This window comes from Peromyscus maniculatus, chromosome 9 (assembly GCF_049852395.1).
Source record: "Peromyscus maniculatus bairdii isolate BWxNUB_F1_BW_parent chromosome 9, HU_Pman_BW_mat_3.1, whole genome shotgun sequence".
Lineage (NCBI taxonomy): Eukaryota > Metazoa > Chordata > Mammalia > Rodentia > Cricetidae > Peromyscus > Peromyscus maniculatus.
This window is the reverse complement of record NC_134860.1, coordinates 55,358,989-55,381,429: the sequence shown is the minus strand read 5'-3', so window position 1 is coordinate 55,381,429 and position 22,441 is coordinate 55,358,989. Positions and strand designations below refer to the sequence as shown.

The window sequence follows — 22,441 nt, the reverse complement described above, 5'->3', positions numbered from 1 at the left end:
AATTCCATTTCTTAACCTGTTTATCTCCTTAAACACAGAACTTAACCTCCATTCCACTTCCTGGTGCTCTTTTTCTCCCCATGTTTTGTGATTTACCCTGCTCAGCTTGCTCCTTTTCAATATAAATCTTCATTCTAAAGGTAACTCTAGTTACCACTAATAACCACACAACAGAGTCTATACTAGGCTGTTTTGTGATCTCCCCTGCCAACAGAATTCATTCAAAACTCTTCACTGTAGCCTCAGAATTTTTGAACAAGGGTAAAAAGTAGACACTTTCTTCACCAAAATATCGTAAGACCAGTCGCTAGGCCACATACTAACATTCTTCTCTGAAACCTTGATTCCCCACAGTTCATCAAATCACATTCAGCACCCTGTCTTCCATGCTCCTCTAGTATGGCCCATTAAGTGGTGCTAAAAGCATTCTATTGCTTTCCTAACCCAAACTCTCAAAGACCATATTACTTCTAAAAAAACATGCTCAGGGCCATCACAGTAATACCCCAGTCCCCGGTACCAACTTCTGTCTTAGTTAGGGTTTCTGTTGCTGTGAAAAGACTCCAGGATCACAGCAACTCTTATAAGGAAACACTTCATTGAGGGGGTTCCCTTGGAGGTTCAGTCCATGATCATGATGGGAAACATGGCAGTGTACAGGCCGACCTGATGCTGGAGTAGTAGCTGAGAGTCGTACATTTTGCAGGCAACAGCAAATCAACTGAGACACTGGGTAGTATTCTGAGCATAGGAAATCTCAAAGCCCACCCCCAAGATGACACACTTCTTCCAATAAGGCCATACCCATTCCAGCAAAGCCATACCTCCTAATAGTGCCACTCCCTATGAGATCATGAGGGCCAATTACATTCAAACTCCCACACCTCCCAAAATGAAACTTCAAAACAATGATAAATAAAAGATGCTCATTAAGTTCCATTCTAAGGTTACATTCACTTCGCTTGGTAAATGTATTCTAACAAAGGCTTAACATCTAACAATCATTAAATATTGTGCATGCACATCAAACTTCAGTCCAAGTGTGAAGATCAGCACTTTTACTCACTGAGCCAGCCCTTCACATCCAGTCTTTATACATTTTTAAATGTAGACCACACCACTCTTGTCTCTTCTGTTTGGAAATTACCTTGTTTTCAGTCAGCTGTGTTAGTTAGTCCACCTGTCCTATACAAGAGGATACTTGAATTGACTAGTTTAAATAACAAACAGCATGGTTTCCCAGTCTTGGTGGCCAGGGAGTCCAAGATGAAGGCATGGGTGTGTGGTGAGGGCTCTCTTGCTTGTTCACATAGCTGAAGTTGAAAAGCAAGAGAGAGCAACACCCTCTGTCTAGTCCATTTAGAAGGGGCATGATGTCATCATGGAGGGATGAACCTTTAGGTTTCATCAACTTTTCAATGCCCAACCTCAAGATGCTATCACTTTAGCTACATCTGAATTTTGCAGAGTTTTGTTAAAAGCAAGGCATTTCTGATGCACCTGCTGCTGTTATTCCTGGGGGGAAACATCCAACAAATGATTCACAAACTTGAGTTTCCTGCCAAGACTAATTTATGGCATAGTCTATTGTCAAATAAATCTTACTTGATTTGATTATTTTTTTTATATTTATTTAATTATTTTTAATTTGTGTGAAGTTAAATTCTTAATTACCTGAGCTTAGATTATTTCATTTATTTGTTTGTTTGTGGCTTTTTGAGACAGAGTTTCTCTGTGTAACAGCCTCAGCTATCCTGGAACTGGAGTTATAGACCATGCTGGCCTCCCAAACTCACAGATCTGCCTCCCAAATGCTGGGATTAAAGACCTGCACCACCATGCCCAGCAATGCATTATATTTTTTTAAAAGGCTGAACATTGTGAAATTGCCAGTTCTTTCTACTTCAAAGGCTGAAGTTGGAGGATAACTCAACCCCAACAACAACAACAGCAATAATAATAATGAGAACTCATAAGGTCAGTGGTGGCACATGCCTTTAATCACAGCACTCGGGAGGCAGAGGGAGATGAATGGATCTTTGGGAGTTTGGGGCCAGCCTGTTCTACAAGAGTTCCAGGATGTATGTATGTATGTATGTATGTATGTATGTATGTATGTATGTATGTGTGCGCGAGGGGGGTGGCCCTTAAAATGTCGCCATGCTCTCCAAGAACTTATGTAGCCCGGACTGACCACCAACTCACAGAGATTCACCTGCTTCCTCTGAGCCCTGAGATTAAAGACATGGGGCACCAGACCAGCTATTTTTTTTTTTTTTTTTGAGCTGAGGCTCAAACCCAGGGCCTTATGCTTGCTAGGCAAGCACTCTACCACTGAGCTAAATCCCCAACCCCAGACCAGCTATTTCTATCTTAAGAGGTCTTTCAAAGTATGCTTTGCACCATTGCTGAATGTAAAAGGAATAATTCCCGAATTGAAATTCATTTGAAATCATCTTTTAGGTGCAATTTGATGGAACAATTTCACTTTTACTTCAATAGGGATGAGTTTGCCTTTGATATTACTTTTTATGATTTATAAATAAAAAACATTTGTTATAAAACATATTTCACAGGGAAGATATTAACCTTTATATATTACATGAGTGGCCAGCAACTATTGGAGATAAAAAGGTTTTAGCCAGGTTGTCGACCATAACTTTAATCCTAGCACTTGGGAGAATGAGGCACGTGGATCTCTGTAAATGTGAGTGTAGCGTGGTCTACAGAGAGTCCAGGAAAGCCAGGATTACATACAGACACCCTGTCTCAAAAAAACATAAGCAAAACAAAACAAAAAAAGGTTTGAGCTTTCTGATTTCTTTGAACACTTTAATATAAAAATAGCATATACTAAAATACATGCATGTAATCATTGTGTGCATGCTTATAAAAGGAATGGAAGCTTTGAAATCTTAAAAAAAATAGTCAGACCTCAAATAATTTGCTTTAACGCAGACTTTCCTGATAAGTCATAAAAGTGGTTTATTTTCCTGATTTATTTTCATTTAATAGTTTTTCATTTCTTGCCATTTTGATAAGTTGCACTTGCTTTGAGCTTCTTGGTTTAATAGACTAGAGACATCTTTTCAGAGCTATCGAAATCAAAGTGAAGTATGGGTTTCCACAGAAGAGAACTGTGTATAGAAATCGTGATGCAACCGGTTATCAAGCTGCTTTAGTGAGTGGCATCATCAGCTGAGCGATTCATATATGCCCCAAATGATGTAAAGCTGCTCAGGCAGATCATGAAATCAGTAAACAAAGGCGGGAACATAATGTAGTTTGCCTGTCCTTGAGAAAGAAAAACAAATTACATATGATTTGATAACTGCCGAGGAAAGGGAGCCTTGGTTTTAATTAAGGGATATCGCGTGCCAGCTACCATGCTAGGTAGTGTAGTTGGTGAAATGTGTTCATATACTATATGCGCATTCAACACTAAAAGCGCTTAAAAACTAAGGGGTTTGGAAGATTTTCTGAATCCCATTAATATTATGAAGCCTTTGTTGTTTTTGTCAGTGTTTTCATTGCAAGACTGACTGGACACCAAACCTAGCGCGAAACAGCCTGACTATCCCGAATCTAAACTGGCTGGGCGGGGCTACACCCTCAGGCCCGCCTCCGACGGGTCTGCGCCTGCGCAAACGCAGCGGGCTCCGCCTCTTGCACGGCGTCTGCGCACCGGGGCAACTGCGCATGTGTCAGTGGTGAGTGCGGGCGCCGAGTGGCGCGGGAGCGGGCTGAGGGCGTTAGGTGGCTTGGGGGGTCGCGGGTGGGTTCCGTGGCGGCAGCGTGCGGTCAGTGGTGACTCGGCGGGCCTTGCCGTCCACGCTGATCCTTCGAGACTTTCCCAGTGGGGGCCTCGGCTCTGCCGGGTCCGTGGATTTGGGCACCGTGACCCGGAAACAGGCCCTAGCGTCCCGCCGATGGTCCCCTCGAAATGGTGTTCCGACCGGAAGCGGGAAGACTGCCGGGGAAGGGGAGCACGTGCTGGACACAGCCGCCTTGGCTGTACCCTAACTTACCATGCTGTGTGTTCATGGCATGCTTTCTCGGTGGAAGTTTTATCTCGGGTTGTGGTGGGGTGTATTTCTTTTTGAGATGGTGTCACAGTGTAGCCCAGGCTGGCCTGATACTCATTCATCCTTCTTCCTCTTGCTGTCCGTACACCTGCATCACCACTCCCAACATTCTTTCTTTAAAAAGTAAATAAATACTTGACAGGTTAAGTACTATGTAGAAAGTGAGATGGAAGGACTCGTCTCAGGCAAAGAGCCTTGTCTGAATGTGAAAGCAGGAGATTTTCATAGCCAGGCAGTAGTGGCACGCGCCTTTAATCCCAGAGGCAGGCGGATCTTGAGTTCGGGGCCAGCCTGGTCTACAGAGTGAGTTCCAGGACAGCCAAGGCTATACAAAGAAACCATGTCTCAAAAGAGAGAGACAGAGAGAGACAGAGAGAGAGATCCCTGCTGCAGCGGTTGCTCATTGCAGACCTCCTTTGCTCTTGGTATCCATCCTCCTGTTACCTTGTTTTCATCCTTTCCTGCCAAGGCAAACTGCCACGTGCTGTTCTACTTCTGCCCTCAACAGGCTCTTCCCTGCATCCCATGACGCTGAGCCACACTGCCTTAATAGAAGAATCCCCACATTGCCATTTCCTTGACTCCGAAGTTCCTCCACTCAGCACTAAGGACATTTCGAGCTGGATCTGTCTTTGAAGTGGGGGGGCTATCTTGGGAACTATAGAAAGTTTGCCAGCAATGCCCTTGATTATGACAACCAAAAATGTTTCCAGATGTTTGCAAATGCTTCTTCTAGGAGAAGAGTGACTCCTAGTTTTTCCCATGAGAACCACTGATCTAGAATATGAGCCAGGAAGGACTCCAGGTCAGTTTAATGATAATAACACAGCACTTCCCAGCCCCCTTCAGACCTGAAAATCTCTAACAGAATTTCACAAATCCACTTAGCTATTATAAAAAACAATATAAAACAGCCATATGGGATAGCACATACCTGCAGCCTCAGGAAAGCTGAGGCAGCAGGATCATGAGTTTGAGGCTAGACTAAGCTATATAGTGAATTCCAGGACAGTCTGGGCTGCATAATGAAACTGTCTTCTGTATTCCTTTCCCACCTCAAAAGAAAAGAAAAAAGAAAAAAAAAATTGGTTAGTGGGCTGGAGAGATGGCTCAGTGGTTAAGAGCACTGGCTGATCTTTCAGAGGACCTGAGTTCAATTCCCAGCACCCACATGGCAGCTCACAACTGTGTAACTCAGTTACAGGTGATCTGATACCTTCACACCAATGCACATAAAGTTTAAAAGAAAAAGTAATGACAGAAACTTCTGTCTTCCACCACTGTCTTACTAGATAGATAAACGACCAAACACATAAAAAATTAAATAAAATTTATGCTTGCTATCAGTAAATATTCGATTTGGTTATTTTACATTTCTCATATATATTCCTATGTATGAGGGACAACAAAAAGGTGTTTTTGTATATCTGAGGGTCTCAGGTCCCCCGGAACTAGAATTACACATAGTTGTGAGCTGCCACGTGGGTGCTGGGAATTGAACCCAGGTCCTCTGAAAGAGCAGTCAGTATTCTTAACCACCGAGCCATTACTCCAGCCCTGATAAAAAGTTTCTTAAAACTGGGTGTGGTGATACACGCCTTTAGTCCCAGCACTTGGGAGGCAGGGGCAGGCGGATCTCAGTGAGTTCAAGGCCAGCCTGGTCTACAGAGTGAGATCCAGGACAGCCAGGGATACACAGAGAAACCCTGTCTTGAAAAACCAAAAAAAAAAAAAAAAAAAAAGGTTTCTTAGCAGGATCCTGAGTTTAAGACCATGTTTTATTTATTTATTTATTTATTTATTTATTTATTTATTTATTTATTTATTTATTTATTTATTTATTTATGTGTTGCTGTCTGACTGCTGGATGAAGTTCTTTTCCCTGAGGCAGTGGTGAAGCGATGTGTAGTTTGCCGCTGTGGCTCATGCTGTGTAGGGAAGTGCCGTGCAGCAGCTGAGTGCTGCTCAGGACAACAGAGTCCTTCCGCGCTGGGTCTTCAGTTAACTTTGGTTGTTGCACGGAGGCCAGCACCTCTCCCATACGCATTTGATTTTGAAACCTCATCTATGAGGGCATGACCTTCGGTTTAAGAAGTTAACGAACGTCTAGGCTGCGTATCCCTAAGTTTCCCAAGGGTTTGGGCACTAGGTAGGAAAGTACAGTGGTCCTTCTGTGGACACCAGGCAGCCATGTGGTGCACAGACACATGGAGGGAAGTCACTCACACAGTTAAAAAGTAAGTGTAGATATGAAAAGACCTCCTCCTTGTAGAGATGGAAACTGCAGTGCCAAAGATGGGAGCTGGTGAGAGGCTTCAGTAGGTAAAGTTCTTGTGGACAAGCTGGTTGCCCTGAGTTTGATACCCAGAACCCACATGGCCAAGGTTTTTATCAAACGTGCTGAAAAACTGGAAACCCCACAGATAGAAGAACCTCAGTAAACCCGAAGTGCTAGAAACATGTAGAAAGTGCAACTCGGCAGAAAGAAGTAGAAAATCTTAAAGACCACCGGGAAAGAAAGACACAGAAGAAGAATAGGAGGAGAGCTTTGATTAGCGCTCCTTGTGTCTGCAGGTGTGGAGGGCGGAGTCCTGTCTGCCTGTTTGTTTGTTTTTGGCTTCTGAGAGTGTCTCTTTGTAACCCTGGCTGGCCTGGAACTGGCTATGTAGACCAGGCCAAACTCAGAGAACCACCTGCCTCTGCCTCCCAAGTGCTGGGATTAAAGATGTGCACACACACACACACACACACATACACACACACATACACACACACACACACACACACACACACACACACACACACACACCCCGCTCCTGACTACCCTTCCTTATTTCAAGGTTTCTCTCATTTTTGCTGCATCCATCTCGTGTTTCTACCCTCTGAGGTTGGGATGTCATATGCAAGCCACCTCATCTTTTTGTTGTTGTTTGTTTTAGATTGTATTTATTTGTATTTTATGCATATGAGTATTTGCCTTAATATATGTCTGCACATGTGTGCCTGGTGCCAGTCAAGGCCAGAAGTGGGCAGCAGATCCCCTGGGACTGGGGTTACTAACTTGTGGGCTGCCATGTGGGTGCTGAACCAGGTCCTCTGGAAGAGCGGCCAGTGCTCCACTGCTGGGCTGTCTCTCTAGCCCCTCGTCTGGCTGTTTGTACAGGGATCCCAAAGACTGACCTCGGGTTATCAGGGTTGCATAGCCAGAGATTTCACCTGCTAGGCCATCCCACCAGCCCTGGAAAGCTAGATATGTATGTATGCTTTCTGTTTAAAATCCACTTCTTGCCAGGCAGTGGTGAGGCACACCTTTAATCCCAGCACTCAGGAGGCAGAGGCAGGGAAATTTCTGTGAGTTTGAGGCCAGACTGGTCTACAGAGTGAGATCCAGGACAGCTAGGGCTACACAGAGAAACCCTGTCTCGATGCGGGGGGGGGGGGGGGGGGGGGGGGGGGGGGGGGGGGGGGGGATCACTTCTGTTTGGGTCATTGTTTTGTGTTTAATTGTTCTCATTGTTATTTTGCGAGCACAGTAAACAAGTCTATACAACATATATTCATTCTTGTTCTGCAGGTCATAGACAGTTTGTGAAATGAGTGATTCAGAAGATGATGATATACCCCAGCTCTCTTCCCACGCCTTAGCAGCTCTCCAGGAATTTTATGCTGAGCAGAAGCAATCCCTCAACCCAGGGGGGGATGATAAATATAATGTTGGGGTAATAGAGGAGAACTGGGTAAGTAAAGGCATCCCTGTCGGGAAATAGCAGTGTGGCCCTTACCATTGCCATGTCAGTGTTTGTCTGCCTTTCCCTCTGCTGCCTGTCATTCAGAACTGAGAACTCTGTAGGGAGCAAGGGCAGGAAGCAGACAGCGGCGTCCTAGGACAGTATGCGCAGATTTTCCTGCCTCTGACGGGCAGGCTGGCTGGTGACCAGAGGAGGGGTAGGAGTTTTGCAGGAAGTGGGATAATAGTGTCATGTCCATAAGTAACTTGTGCTTTGTCCTTGGGTAGAAGCACACCCTGTTGGTTTTCATAGAACCCAACAATCCTAAAATACATTGTTTCAGTGAAAGGGGTAGCTGACCTAACATATAATGAAAAATCGATGGAAGAATTTTTAAGAATAGGATAATTTTTAGTTTTATACATTTTTGTATTTTGTAGCCAGTGAGTTCAAGACCAGTCTGACCTACAAATTGAGTTCCAGGACAGCCAGAACTGTTACACAGAGAAACCCTGTCTCGAAAAAACAACACACACACACACACACACACACACACACACACACACACACACAAACAAAACAAGGGGATGGGGATTTAACTCAGTGGTAGAGCACTTGCTAGGCCCTGGATTTGGTCCTCAGGTCTGAAAAACAAAACAAAACAAAACAAAAAGTAGGTACTAGGGCAATGGTGCATCTTGTAATCCTAGCACCCAGGAGGCAGAGGCAGGAGGATCAAGCAGCCTGAGGTCCCTAGGCTATATAGTGAGTTTAGGGATAGCCTGGGACACATAGCAAGCCCTTGCCTCAAAAAGGTAAACTAAAAAAGAAGTAGGAAGTAAAAAACTAAAACTGGCTGGGCCGTGGTGGCACACACCTTGAATCCCAGCACTCGGGAGGCAGAGCCAGGCAGGTCTCTGTGAGTTCCAGGCCAGCCTGGTCTACCAAGTGAGATCCAGGACAGGCACCAAAACTACACAGAGAAACCTTGTCTTGAAAAAAATCAAAGAAAAAAACCCAAAAAACTAAAACTGTTGAGGGAAACCTCTACCATAAGTTGAGTAACAAAGCCTCAAATTTGTCTCTGCTGATTTCGAAGTAACACCCTGTCACTTGGTAAGTGGAGAAAGGTTTTATATCTTGTTTTGTTTTTTCAATACTTTTTATTTTTTAGATAAATAGATCTTTCTGACCATCCTCCACCCTCACTTAAAACTATGGTATAAAAATGGCCCTTTTCCTTTGCTCCAGGGGTTCTACCCAATCAGACACCTTTCTCATGGATTCCGTCTTGTGGTTTGGTTTTGGTTTTTGGTTTTTGAAGACAGGGTTTCTCTGTGTATCCCTGGCTGTCCTGGAACTCACTCTGTAGTCCAGGCTGGCCTTGAACTCACAGAGATCCACCTGCCTCTGCCTCCAGAGTGCTGGATTAAAGGCGTGCACCGTCACACCTAGTGCACCCCCAGTCCTTGTGTATTTTTATTTGTTGTTTTGTTCAGGGCTGGCTTTGAACTCCTGCTCTTCTGCCTCTACCTCCAGGTGCTGGGATTCCAGCTGTGCCCCCACACCTGACTTCTCTATGTGTTTTTCCCTTTTAGCTTGCTCTTCTGTGGATGAGCAGCATGAATTTGAAGTATTATTATTTAGGTGGTCTTTTTCTCCTGCTTACTATTTAGAATATTGCATTTACATACTTATTTTCTGACTCTAAAAGTAATAGCTATTGTATAAAATATATAAAAGCATGAACAAAAACTTACTTCTTATTATTTCTCTTTATTGTCACTTATCTAATTTGGGGACTTTCATTTAGGGGCAGGGAACTTCTTTATTTCCAGCACTCAGGAGGTTGAGACAGGAGGATCATTAGATCAAAGCTGGCCTGAATTATACCGAGATACCCCCATCTCTAAAACAAATAAACAAAAATAACCAAGGACTGGGAATATAGCTCATTGGTAGACCACTGCCTAACATGTATTCCACACATGTATTCCTGTATTCCATATCTAGCAATAAACACACACGTGCACATGTATACACAAACATGTGCATACACACAGAGACACAAGAAAAGCAAGAAAATTCTGGATGTGCATAGTAAAGAAGATCCAGGAGGGGAGGGGTTGGCGAATTGGCTCATTAGTAAAGTACGTATCATGTAGCCATGAGGACCTGAGTTCAGCTTCAGCACCAGGTAAACAGCTTCGAGGGGTGATGCACACTTGTGATCCTAGCACTGGGGGGGGGTGTGGGGGTGGACACTCGAGGACCCCCTAGAACTTCCTGGCCAGCTAATCTAACCAAATTGATGAGCCCCACCTTTAGTGAGCATCTTGTCAAAAAAATAATAGTAAGGTGAGGAACGTTTGGGGAGGCATCCAGTGCTGACAGACACATGCCACACACACGAAAGAAGATCCCAACCCTTCCCCCAGGAAGAGCAGGCCATCCTAGAATCTTAGGATCAGAGCCTCGTTGCCCCTCTCAATAACTTGATTAGAAACCAGAACTTCAGAGCTGTACTTGGTGGTACGCGTCTGTTACCCCAGCACTCGGGAGGCAGAGGCAGGTGGAGCTCTGTGAATTCGAGGCCAGCCTGGGCTACAGAGCAAGTCCCAGGACAGCCAGGGCTACACAGAGAAACTCTATCTTGAAATACCAATCACAAAAAAATAAAAATAAACAACAACAACAGAAAAGAAAGACAGAAACTAGAAGTTTAGGTCGTACATGTATGTCTGTTACCCAGCACACAGGAGGGTGGAGGCAGAGGAAGGTCCAGGAGCTTAGGGTTATCCTCAGCTACATAGAAAACTGGATTGCTAGCTGTGGTGGCGGCTGCCTTTAATCCCAGCACTGGTAGGGGGGCGTTGGCCGAGGCAGATGTATCTGAGTTCCAGACCTAGCCAAGGCTACATAATGACACTCTGTCTTGAAAGGAAGGAGGGAGGGAAGAAAAAAAGCTAGAAATCTAAAATTCCGTCAGTATTCCGATAAAAATACGGTCAGCTAAGCTGTCAGCCAAGTGTGAGGACAAAGTAAGACATTTTAGACTGGCGGCACTCCCTCCCCACAGAAAGGTCTGCTCTAGCAAGGACACCAAGGAAGGAAGGTGTGAGCTCTCGGGAGGTGGCCGCCGTAGGACACACAGCAGGAGAAGGTGCCTAGATGACGCTGACACCGAGTCAGGGAGGTGCCCTTCTGAAAACCAGGACAACGTTGGTCTTCCAGGAGATCTCTGGGGGAGCGGGGGACAGAATGGTAGAATACTCAGCAGGAAGAGGGTTGTATTCAAAGGACTTAGGACAGCTCATTGGTGGAGCGCTCACCTAGCTAGCATTCATGAAACTGGATTCATCCCTAGTACGTCACAAAATGGACACGATGGCTCACACTTATAATCCCAGCACTTGAGGGGGGCGGGGCAGGAGAATGAAATGTTTCAAGCTCATTCTTGGCGGCATAGGGAGTTCAAAGCCAGTGTGGGATATGTGAGACCCTGTCTCTAAATAAATAATAAATGGATGGGGCAATCGTGCACGTATTGACTAGGAAAAGGAAATGACCACACTGGGAAGTCATGTGCTCAGTCTGTTCAGTGGCTCAACAGTGTTGGTTCCAGTTATCCAAATGTGGATTTCACCTCCATGGAGATGATAAGGGAGGGAGTGAGTATGAGGGAGCACAGGACGCCAAAGAACTAGATCGGCCTGGAGATAGAGTTTAAACACAGCATTTAGAGGTGGGTGACAGGGTGGAAAGCCAAGAACTGAAGATGTCGGCTTCTGACGAATGGGGCCGAGAGTGAGGAGATGTGGGGTGATAGGAGGCTTAGTTTTCATTGTAAATCTAGTAGTTGGTGGGGGGGGGGGTGTTGCTTATAAGGCCATGTTCCTATAATACAGTAAGAACAGGCTCAGTAATTCCATGACTTTGGAGGTGGGTGTTAAGGGGAACAATGGTTTTTGAATGGCGGTGGGGAAGAAAGGGAAAGAGAGAAAGGAAAAAGGAAAGGAAAAGATTTTTCTTATTTTGTGGAATGACGTGAGGAGAACCAAAACTGTAGGCCACTAATAGTGCTGATGAGGAATAGGGTCGTTTGGAGCCTCCCTGCAGACCTCTCTTGTGACTCGGGATGCTTGAGAGCGGATACGGTCCTCTGCCTCTGTGATGCTTGAGAGCGGATGCGGTCCTCTGCCTCTGATGCAGGGGATGAGGCTCCTTTCCTCCAGCCACCCATGTAGAATCCATGTAGACACAGACGTGAATTCATATGTACATGTCAATGTACGTGTGCATTCTGTCTTTGGAAACATTTTGAATCTCGTGTTTACTAGTAAATATTCAGCCAGTGCTGTGCAGACTGAATGTGAAATACATAAAAATGCTGGTTTGCATTAGCCCGAAATGTTACTGACTTAAAGAATCATGCGTGCTTTCATACCATTTGCTGTTTGAAATAACAAATTCAGTTGTAATTTTGAAGGCTGCTGACCCATGACTAGTAAGTCCTCCCAGATAAACCCTTTGACCGGAGCTGGAGTAAGACTACATCTTACCTAGGGCTGGGGATATGACTCAGTTGGTAAAGAGCTTGCTTTACCTGCGTGAGGCCCTGGATTTGACACCTGCACTCAGTACTTAACAACAAGAATACCAGTGAATACTAGCGCTGGGAATGGAGTGCTTGCCTGGCACATACAAGGCACTGGACTCGATTTCAGGAGTCCAAAGGAAGAAGAAAAGTATTTAGCTGGGTGTGGTAGCTCATACCTGTCATGTCAGCTTTTAGAGGGGCTGAGGCAGGGGATCAGCTGTGAGCTTGACATCAGTCTGGGCTACATAATAAGTTCCAGCTCAGGCTGAGCAAGTGTAAGCCCTTAGCTCCAAATAATGATTAACACTCATCGCACAAAGCAACCATAGCTTCCAGAGGGATGGTTTAGGCTTAGCAATTAAGGTGTTTGCATTTTCCAGAGGACCTGAGTTCAGTTTCCAGCACCTACAGGCAGCTCACGGCTGCTTGGAACTCCAGCTCCAGGGATCAAACATCCTCTTCTGGCCTCAGGCTGTGCATACGTGTGTGAGCACACACACACTCAACGTGCACACACACACACCAAAACCCCCCAAAATAATATAAGTAAATAAACGAACAAGGCTAGGGCAATAGTAAACAGAGCGTTCTAAGGCCGCAGTGATGGCTGCCGTGACAGGCATTGTGATAGCAAAATGCAAAGGTCTCAGTGCAGACACTGGGTTAGTGGGAGGGTCAGAAAAAATACCCAGAGGCCAGGGAGACAGCCCAGCGGGCAAGGCTATTTGCAGAAGAAAGCATCCGAAGTGACAGCAGGTATCGGGTGCTGCATTGCTCTCAACTTAACCAACTTCAGTCCTCATCGTGTGTTCACAGAACTAATGTCTCTATAGATTCAAGTGTTCAAGTAAGAATAGTGAGAAGATGCAGTGTTTATGATCTAGGGTAAGGAAACATGGATAAAACTGATGACATAGAATTAGCTTACAAGCCGGGCGATGGTGGCGCACGTCTTTAATCCCAGCACTCGGGAGGCAGAGTCAGGCGGGTCTCTGTGAGTTCGAGGCCAGCCTGGACTACAAAGTGAGATCCAGGACAGGCGCAAAGCTACACAGAGAAACCCTGTCTCAAACAAACAAACAAACAAACAAACGAAAAAAAATTAGCTTATAAAGGTAAGAGACAAGACAAGGAGTGTCTCTATGTGAGACCCATGGATGAACAAAGCTGGGAGTGTCTGTGTGGGAGCTGTGGATGAACAAAGCTGGGAGTGTCTGTGTGAGACCTGAGGATGAACACCCCCTGTACTCATGAGCCAAGAATAGCCAGCGCTGGAAACTACAGAACCGTCCACTTCTTCCTGTGTGTGTGAGTGTTTGCTCACATGGATGTATGTGTACCGTGTGCATGCCTGCTGCCCGAGGAGGGCAGAACAGAGCACTGGACCCCTGGAACTGCAGTTGTAGATGGCTGTGAGCCACCGTGGGGGTGCTGGGAAGGGAACCCAGGTTCTCTGCAAGGGCAACAGGTGTTCTTAACCGCTGAGCCTGTCTCCAGGCCATCGGGACATTTTCACTGCCTCAGGAGGAAACTCGCCTCTCCTCTTTAGCTGTCATGGCCTCCCTGGCTGTCCCCCCACTGCCTGGTAACCCTAGTAACCTGTCTGTTCCTGTCCGTTGCCTCTTCTGGGTATTTCATAGGAATGGACTCACCTAACAAGTGCGATTTTGAGTCTGACTTTTTTCCCACTCCATGTTTCCCAGTACACACCTGTTCTACACTGTAGCACATGTCAGTTTCTAGGTCCCTCTGGATGGACCCAAGTCTACTGTGTGGGGTATACACTGCATTTTTGTGGGTGCCTGTTCTTTGCCTGGCAGGCTCTTAGCTGGTTCTTGCTCTTGACAGATTTTCATTACTTTAACAAATAATCTTCTAGAGCCTGGGGCCCCACACATGCCAGGCAAGCACTGACCTACATCCTCAGACCTTGAACAGATTTTCAGTCAGACTCTGCATGACAGCATGGACATCCTAGGGGAGAGAGGTGGAGAAATGCGCTGGCCACAGAGGAAGACCAGGCTGCTTTCCCACATTAGCATCATCCTTCACTTATAATACGAATATGTGTTGCTAGAGTTTTCTGCTTTGCCCACAGTCAGGACAAATCTCTGTCACCCGCCAGTCCCACAGCCGCTCAGACCCAACCAAGTAAACTCAGAGACTTATATTGCTTACAAACTGTATGGCCGTGGCAGGCTTCTTGCTAACTGTTCTTTTATCTTAAATTAATCCATTTCCATAAATCTATACCTTGCCACGTGGCTGGTGGCTTACCGGCATCTTCACATGCTGCTTGTCATGGCGGCGGCTGCAGTCAGTCCTTCTGCCTTCCTGTCCTTTTATTTCTCCTCTCTGTTAGTCCCGCCTATCCTTCCTGCCTAGCCACAGCCGATCAGGTTTTATTTATTGATCAATCAGAACAACTTGACATACAGACCATCCCCCAGCACAGCCAAGTGCAGACCATCTCAGACACCTGCACTCAGGCCCATGGTCCTAATCATCCTCTATGGGGACCTGCTGGGTAACGCCACAAAGAACCCAAGAAGGGCTCCCACAGGACATACAGAACATCCCACAGCAAATATGTAAGTAGGAACCCCCAGAAATGTAAAGAAAGTCACCCATCAGTATGAAACCAAACAGTAAGACTAAAAGCAAAGTTACGTGCTGTGAGGAACACAGCACGTAACTCAGGACACATGGAGGAGGTAAGGTCAAAGGAGCCATGGGCACTACTGACTGGCCACAGGGGTCTTCAGCACGCTGTCCTGTGAGTCTGGATTCTTCTCCATGGTGGTTGACTCTGGAAGTCTAACCAGGTTCGGGTGGGTATGTTCTGCCCTCAAGAGAACACTGGCTGGTTGTTGGCGTTATCTCTATGACACTCGCAGCCCCTGATACTCAGTGTGTAGATTCTGTCGATACACTGGGGCTTTGTACCAGTTTTAAATAACTTACAGGGAAAGCGAGCTGGTGACAGGTTAAATGTATGTGAACTGGCTTAGGAGGTAGACGCTGAAGAAGTGAATTCTGAGCCTGTCATCCTGTTCCCGTTACAGCAGCTGAGCCAGTTCTGGTACAGTCAGGACACTGCTTTGCGGCTGGCACAGGAAGCCATCGCTGCTGCTGGAGAAGGTGGCAGGTGAGATTCAACTTTTGTTTCTTCCTCTTTTCTAGTTGAAATTAGTTTGAGGGACACATGGAAACACAATCTTGACACTTATGAGGCACAGATGAATGTATAAATGAATTTGTTTGTTTTGTTTTTTTTTTCTTTCTTTTTTTTTGGTTTTTTGAGACAGGGTTTTTCTGTAGTTTTGGTGCCTGTCCTGGATCTTGCTCTGTAGACCAGGTTGGCCTCGAACTCAGAGATCTGCCTGCCTCTGCCTCCCGAGTGCTGGGATCAAAGGCACAAGCCAGTGCTGCCCAGCCATAAATATTTTTAATATCCTTCCTAAATGAGATGGTTTCTTAAAAGTCTGGATTATAATATGTAAATATTGTCACATGGTTTGCAGCTCATGGCTCACTCAGAACTGCTCCAGTACAAAGTCGAGGGAACACTGGGAAATCTATTCAGTATAGCGTCTCTCTCACTCTCCCACCCTTCTCTCCAAGACAGGGCCTCATCTAGCCCAGGCTAGCCTCAAACTTTTTATGCAGTCCATCTCCTAAGACCTGCGATCATACATGTGACCACTCCCAACTCCACTTTTGCAGCATTAGGGATCAATGCAGGGTGTTGTACATGCTGGGCGAGGACTTTAGAGCAAGCTACATCTTCAACTTTGTCGGAATGTTCCCAGAGTCCTGGGGAAGACGCTCCATCCAGCGTGGGGTTATCTGAGGGAAAAGAATCTGTGTATGCCAATTTCTCATGTCTGTTTACTTTATCTCTCTGTAACAAACTTCTGTCTACACAGCTTCAGCTCCGTCCTGACACTCAGTTCTTCTCTGTCCCTTGTTTTTCTGTCCTCTCGTAGTCCTAGTAATAGCTAAGCTCTTACGCTCTCGACCTCATCCTCATCTTCCGTTCCTCCTTCCTCCACCTCTCCTTCCTCTTTTCCTACAGTCTGCAGAACTTTTCCTTGCTCCTCACTCCTTGGCCTGAGCCAGTCTGCATTACCATATATCGAAACTCTGCCTTGTTCTTTTCCTCTCTGGCCACAGGACTCTGACCAGACCAAGAATCCTGCTCCAGTCTTTACGGCACCTGGTTAGGCAAAAAACTCTTTTATCTTGAGCCAATAGCTCTGGCATGCCACTAGGCCTAAAGGAAAGGGATGGTCCGAGCTTCATGTGCACAAGAAACAAAGCTATGCATCCACAGCCCACCTGTTTCCTGGGCTCTGTGGGGGTGTTACCTAGTAGATCAGCAGTGGGTCTGAGAAGCTTAGTTGTTTGCCATGTGGCCTAGTAGTATGTGAGCACACAAGAAAGTCATAGCAGAAGACAGCTGATATATTAAAAGCTGAATATCACCAAGTATTCCTTGATATTTGACTTTCCTCTAGAAGAATTTCCTTGACCCTTCTAGGTATAGCTTTATTATATACAGCTGAATCTGTTTCATGCACTTGCGGCCCGCAGCACAACTTCTTAGGGAAAAAAATTGTGTTCCCAGGGCCCCCCTCTAGCTTTGCTTCAGCTCTTCCTGAGGACTCCCTGGCCAGCATGCTGGGGTCTTTCAGCCCGCTCTGTTCTAGGCTCCCCATTTCTGAGCTCCAGTTCCTAGTCTGCATCCTCATCTAAGCAGGTTACACCCCATGCCTTCCACAGAAGAGGGACTTGCCAGAAAATTGTTTTGATTTCCTCTTTCTCTGGACTATAATAGTTTTGCTGAGTGTCTAATTCTGGCTTTTGAAAATGTTATTCCGTTAAGAAACCCAACATTCAAAAAGAAAAAAAGAAATCTAACATTTTGACCCTATGTAGAAAATCTGCTTTCTCCCTCCCTACCCACTGCATGTTTAGGATTGTCTCTTAATCTCTGGTATTCAGTGTCTTGATGTGCAACTTCCTCTCCCACACTGGACCCTGTGGTGGCCCTTCATTCATGTGGCTCATGTTTAATTTGGGAGGTTTCTTGAGTTATTTCTTACATCACTCCTGCTGTGTGTGTGTCTTTGTTTTCTGTTCCTTTTCTTGGAACTTGTGTTATTTGAGAGTGGAACCTGATCCACTCACCCCACTCCCCTTTTTTTAAAAACCAGTTGTCTCTACCCAGATTTTCGGGACGAATCCTCAGCTTGTATCTTCTGTGTTCTGTGGTGAACACTTGAGAGAGTGACAGGATTTCTCTTGGATGATGGTTGCAGACAGTTCAGTTGGAGGTGTGCTGGCTTCATTTCAGAGCTCGAATACAGCAGAGTGGTACCTCTTGGCAGCCAGGAAGCAGACAAACAGAGGATGGGTCCCTGGGCAAGGGGTGCCCTTCAAAGGCCCATCCCCAGTGACCTGCTTCCTCTAAAGTATCCACTCCTCAGAATGACACCCAGCGGAGTACTAAGTCTTCAACACACGAGTAATGTCTCCTTCCTGCGCACCCTCTGTTGATGCTGCAGTAATTTCCCTTATATGTGGTATTAGATGTTCTCCTTGCATGTTGGCTGAGCTCTGCCTTTTCCTTCATTCCTAAGGGTAGCTGGAACACTTAAAAACTAGGAGAGTTGACCTAAGGGTGGTGTGTGCTGTGGAGTCATTTCAGGGACCCCCAGTGAGCTGCACCCCATCCCTCTTTTTGCTGGGTCTCTGTAGTGAGGGATCAGGACGAGCTGTTTCCCAGGAAGCCTCTGAGCGTTTCCTGTGTGTTGGTTGAAGGTCCAGGCCAGCAGCCTTCAATGTCTGGAGGGAGTCCCGCGGCCAGTTGGTTTACTGTGACCCTTGGACCTTCTCATCTTCGCCTGCGACCCATGGTGCTGGCATTGGGGTCCAGGACCTTGCTCTCCCACTAGCCCTCTTCTGATCTCCACAGGGTACCTTTCGGTCGTCTGTGTCCGGCACTCCCTCCCAGACATCCCCCAGGCCGCAGAACATTCCTCCAGTTTTCTCCAGTTACCTCAGCGCATGGGGATATGAAAGAGAAGCCTGGGAACAGACTGTGTCTTGAATAGATCTTTCACAGCTTCTGTTTTTAGCCTCACCTTCACTCTCATGGCTTGAGTCTCCTGGGTCTGCGTTCCCCGGAGCCCCTGGGGATGCTGTGATGGGAGCCAGGCACTGCTCAGCTCTCCTGGCTGCTCCTGCCAGCTCTAACTGCTTGCGCCAGTGAGCCAACCACCGCACCTGTTTACTCTTGAGTGTAGCTACTTACTCCCCTGCCCTTTTCCCTTTGCTCTCAGAAATTTCTTCCTAAACAACAAAACAAAACAAAATTTTACTGTTTGTGTAGTGGACTTTGATGGGGGACACATGGGACTCATGTGAATAGTGTGTCCCATGTGTCTTCCTCAGCTGGAAGTCTTATTTTCTCTGTCTTTGATTTTACATTGCTGTTTATTTGGTTTTTCTTAGCTTGTTGGCTTCCAACTACTGATAAACACTTGAGATAATGGCTGATTCGGGCTCATGGGTTTGGAGGTTTTGGTTATGGTGAGCTGGCCTGTGGGAAGCAGCACTTATGGCAGAGGTAGCCAGGAACCAAAGCCAAGCATGTTCCCAATGACCCAGCTTCCTCACGGCCCCCTTCTAATGACCAGAGACCAAGGCTCTAAACATATGCATTTCAGCTGGGCAGTGGTAGTCCACACCTTTAATCCCAGCATTTGGGCAGATCTCTGAGTTCGAGGCCAGCCTGGTCTACAGAACAAGATCCAGGACAGCCAGGGTGACACAGAACAACCCTGTCTCGAAAAAACAAAACCAAACAACACCATACAAATGTCTGTAAGACATTTGAGGTTGAAGCTGAAACATTTGGTGATAGTATTTTCTTTGATATGTTGGGTTTTCCCACTAATTTTTAATTGTTGTTTTGTTTTCTCAAGACAGGATTTCTCTGTGTAGTTTTGGATCCTGTCCTGGAACTCACTGTAGACCAGGCTGGCCTCGAACTCACAGAGATCCACCTGGCTCTGCCTCCTGAGTGCTGGGATTAAAGGCATGTGCCACCACTGTCTGGCCAAAATAAACTTCTAACCTTAAACCATCATATGAACTGCCTTTTAGGGAATAAGCGTATTACATGTTAGTTATTTTAAAAAGGGATCAGATGCAAAAGTCACAAATACATTCAGTGAAATAAGTCATAGTCTTTACATGGATGCAAATGTATTATATGGAGGTATAGCTTGTAAATAACTGAATGTATGTAAGTTTCCTGTATGTGGAACTCTGGTTAATGCATTCAGTAAGGGTGTAAGGAATGTTCTTTTAAGTTTTAAGTGGAACCGAATTAGAATACTTTTTTCCTAGAATCAGAAAAAAAGATGAAATCTGAGCACAGAGACTTTTAAAAGTTATTATTGGCACCATTCATGATCTCAGGTTATACCCTCGCTTCCAGAATCGCATGCGTGAGTGCACCCAGCGTGTATCAGAAGCTCCGGGAGCTGCATGGGGGAGACATCTCTGTATACATCTTTGAGTATGACAAGAGATTCGCCATATATGGGGAGGAATTTGTCTTCTATGATTACAACAGTCCACTGGACTTACCCGGAAGAGTCGCCGAGCACAGCTTTGACATCGTGGTTGCCGATCCCCCTTACCTGTCTGAGGAATGTCTCAGGAAGACATCCCAAACAATCCGGTTCCTGACTCGGGGCAAAGTTCTGCTGTGCACAGGTGGGTGCTGCCCCTCACATCCTGTAAGCCCCGTCAGGGTGCTGGCTTTTAGGGTTGCCAGAGATCTCAGAACCGGGTTCTGAATCTGCCACTTACTGTATGTATGACCTTAGCCAAATTATGTGACCTCCCTTGCCCCAGAGGGCCATTGTGAATTGAGTGGCGTAGTACACATGACGTGTTTAACATGGTCCGACTCAACGCCCGTGGATACGTTCGCTATTCTTTTTAGTAGCCACCACCATTATGGGCACATACATGCACTACACACATAGCACATCTATGCACCACACCACACACACATACACATAATAAAAATAAATGGGAAAAGTAGGCACTTTGCAAACATGTTAGAGGAAGTAAAAAGGAATATAAAGACTATATCCTGGGGCTGGAAAGGTGGCTCAGTAGTTAAGAGCACTGGCTGCTCTGTCAGAGGACCCAGGTTCAAGTCCCAGCACTCACGTGGCAGCTCACGTCTGTCTGTAACTCCAGTTCCAAGGCTTTTGACACCTTCACACAGACATACATGTAGGCGAAACACTAATGCACATAAATTAAAAGAATAATAAATAAATAAATAAATAAATAAATAAATAAATAAATAAATAAATAAATACAGTGAGACTGTCCCCCAACTATTCAGGGGTTTCATCTAGAGCCCAGGTGTAGGTGCCTTTGACTCTCAGCTCGCTCGCTTTGTTCTTCACAGGAGCCATCATGGAAGAGCAGGCTGCTCAGCTTCTCGGTGTGAAGATGTGTAAGTTTATTCCAGAGCACTCCCGAAACCTGGCCAACGACTTCCGCTGTTACACGAACTACGATTCTGGTCTGGACTATGAAACCTAAATTCACATGGCAACATGTGACAATAAAGGACTCGGAGGAACACATTCCCTTCCTGGTTTACTCTCTTTCTGTTGACATGTGACCTCCCCCACTCTGCCCTGGACTGGGACTCTCCTGGCTTAATTTTCAAACTAAAATGTCTTACTGCTGTTTCGGTAATGAAGTTGGGATTCTTACACAAACCAGGTCCATGGACTTGAGTAGAGAGAAATGTCAGAAGCTGTCTAATTGTTCAGCACCTGTGAAAACAGAACAGGCCTCCTGAATGGCACAGGACCTTGGCCTCTGCTAGAAGTTTCCATAACATGGGCAGCTTTTGCCTGCCCAGTGGACTGGGAGTGCTCTGGAAGCTTCTTAGAGACCTGACCTGCCTCCACAGAGCAGGTTGATGATCCAAGCAACCAGTGTTCCAGCTCCTCCCGGGTTCAACCTCCCTCTCAGCTCTGAGAGTCCTGATGGAATGTAGCCCTGCTGTCCCAGCATGTGGCCCAGCTCGGCACCTCACTCCAGACTGTGAGGGGATGGCAGTGCCAAGCCAGACTCCACAACCAACCAACCGAGCTGGGGGTGCTGGACCCTTGCTGTGAAAAGCTGTTTACATCCACCCATACCCCAGGTCAGGGGACAACTGCCAGGTAGAAGGTGGCACCTGCCTGTAATCCCAGCACCAGGGAGGTTGAGGCAGGAGGGTTGTAAGTTTGGGATCACCCTGAGTCACTCTGTCTCCAAATAAAACCATGGATAAGGAGAATTTGGAGAGATCTTAAGGGGCATCATGCTGAGCGCAAAAGCCCACACTCGCTGTTTCCAGTCACAATGTCTGAGAATGGAGAACAGCACAGCAGTGACAGGGATCAGGAGGGGACATGGCAAAGGAGGCCGAGTGTGGCCACCAAGGGCCATTCTCTGTGGTACCGGGATGTTCTGTCCTTTTCTGCAGCGGTAGTTTCACAGATCTGCTTGTGATCACATTACATGGTGCACGTGAATCTGGCTGACTCCAAATGGCATCCAGGGACAGTCATTGCCATTTTCCAGGCTGTGACATCACACTACAGTTACCCAACATGCTGCTTTCAGGGTGTTGGGTCTCAGACCCTCCGTATGTCTAGAATGAGCTCCAGCTGGACTACAGGAGGATTTCTGGTGGGCAGATAAAAGCCAGCTACCTGGGGAACTTGTGAAAGTGGCTTTCCATCCCCCAAAGGAGCCCTTGTCCCGGCTACTTGTCCTTCTAACCCACATGACCTGTCCCCCTATCCCTGTGTCCGTCTGTCCGTCCCCCCACACCCACTGTCTCACTACTCACACTGCGCTCTGGTCTCTGCTCTCCAGTTCTCTCACGCTGCTCTGTCTCTTGCTATCTCCACTGTTCTCTTCCACTTCCA

General features: G+C 46.3%; 1 protein-coding gene across 2 annotated transcripts; it reads left to right on the top strand.

The window, feature by feature from the left end:
• The first annotated feature begins 3,650 nt into the window (after window positions 1–3,650).
• Window positions 3,651–21,804, top strand: Eef1akmt1 (EEF1A lysine methyltransferase 1). 2 transcript variants are annotated; one of them, XM_006988431.4, is made up of 5 exons: window positions 3,651–3,710; window positions 7,660–7,822; window positions 15,479–15,561; window positions 19,924–20,204; window positions 20,917–21,804. In XM_006988431.4, exons 2-5 carry the CDS (start codon window positions 7,679–7,681, stop codon window positions 21,051–21,053), a joined length of 645 nt encoding a protein of 214 aa, XP_006988493.1. In that variant the 5' UTR covers window positions 3,651–3,710; window positions 7,660–7,678; the 3' UTR covers window positions 21,054–21,804. The 2 variants fall into 2 exon arrangements, with proteins under 2 accessions (XP_006988493.1, XP_042140872.1); XM_042284938.2 differs by lacking the exon at window positions 3,651–3,710 and adding an exon at window positions 3,730–4,890.
• The last annotated feature ends 637 nt before the right edge of the window (window positions 21,805–22,441 follow it).

What these genes read in the sequence shown, in the direction of transcription:
- Eef1akmt1 (XM_006988431.4), top strand. Translation starts at nt 7,679, where the DNA reads ATGAGTGATTCAGAAGATGATGATATACCCCAGCTCTCTTCCCACGCC. An exon ending in GGGTAATAGAGGAGAACTGG is followed by an intron (nt 7,823 to 15,478) that starts GTAAGTAAAGGC and finishes TTCCCGTTACAG; the next exon opens with CAGCTGAGCCAGTTCTGGTA. An exon ending in GCTGCTGGAGAAGGTGGCAG is followed by an intron (nt 15,562 to 19,923) that starts GTGAGATTCAAC and finishes CCTCGCTTCCAG; the next exon opens with AATCGCATGCGTGAGTGCAC.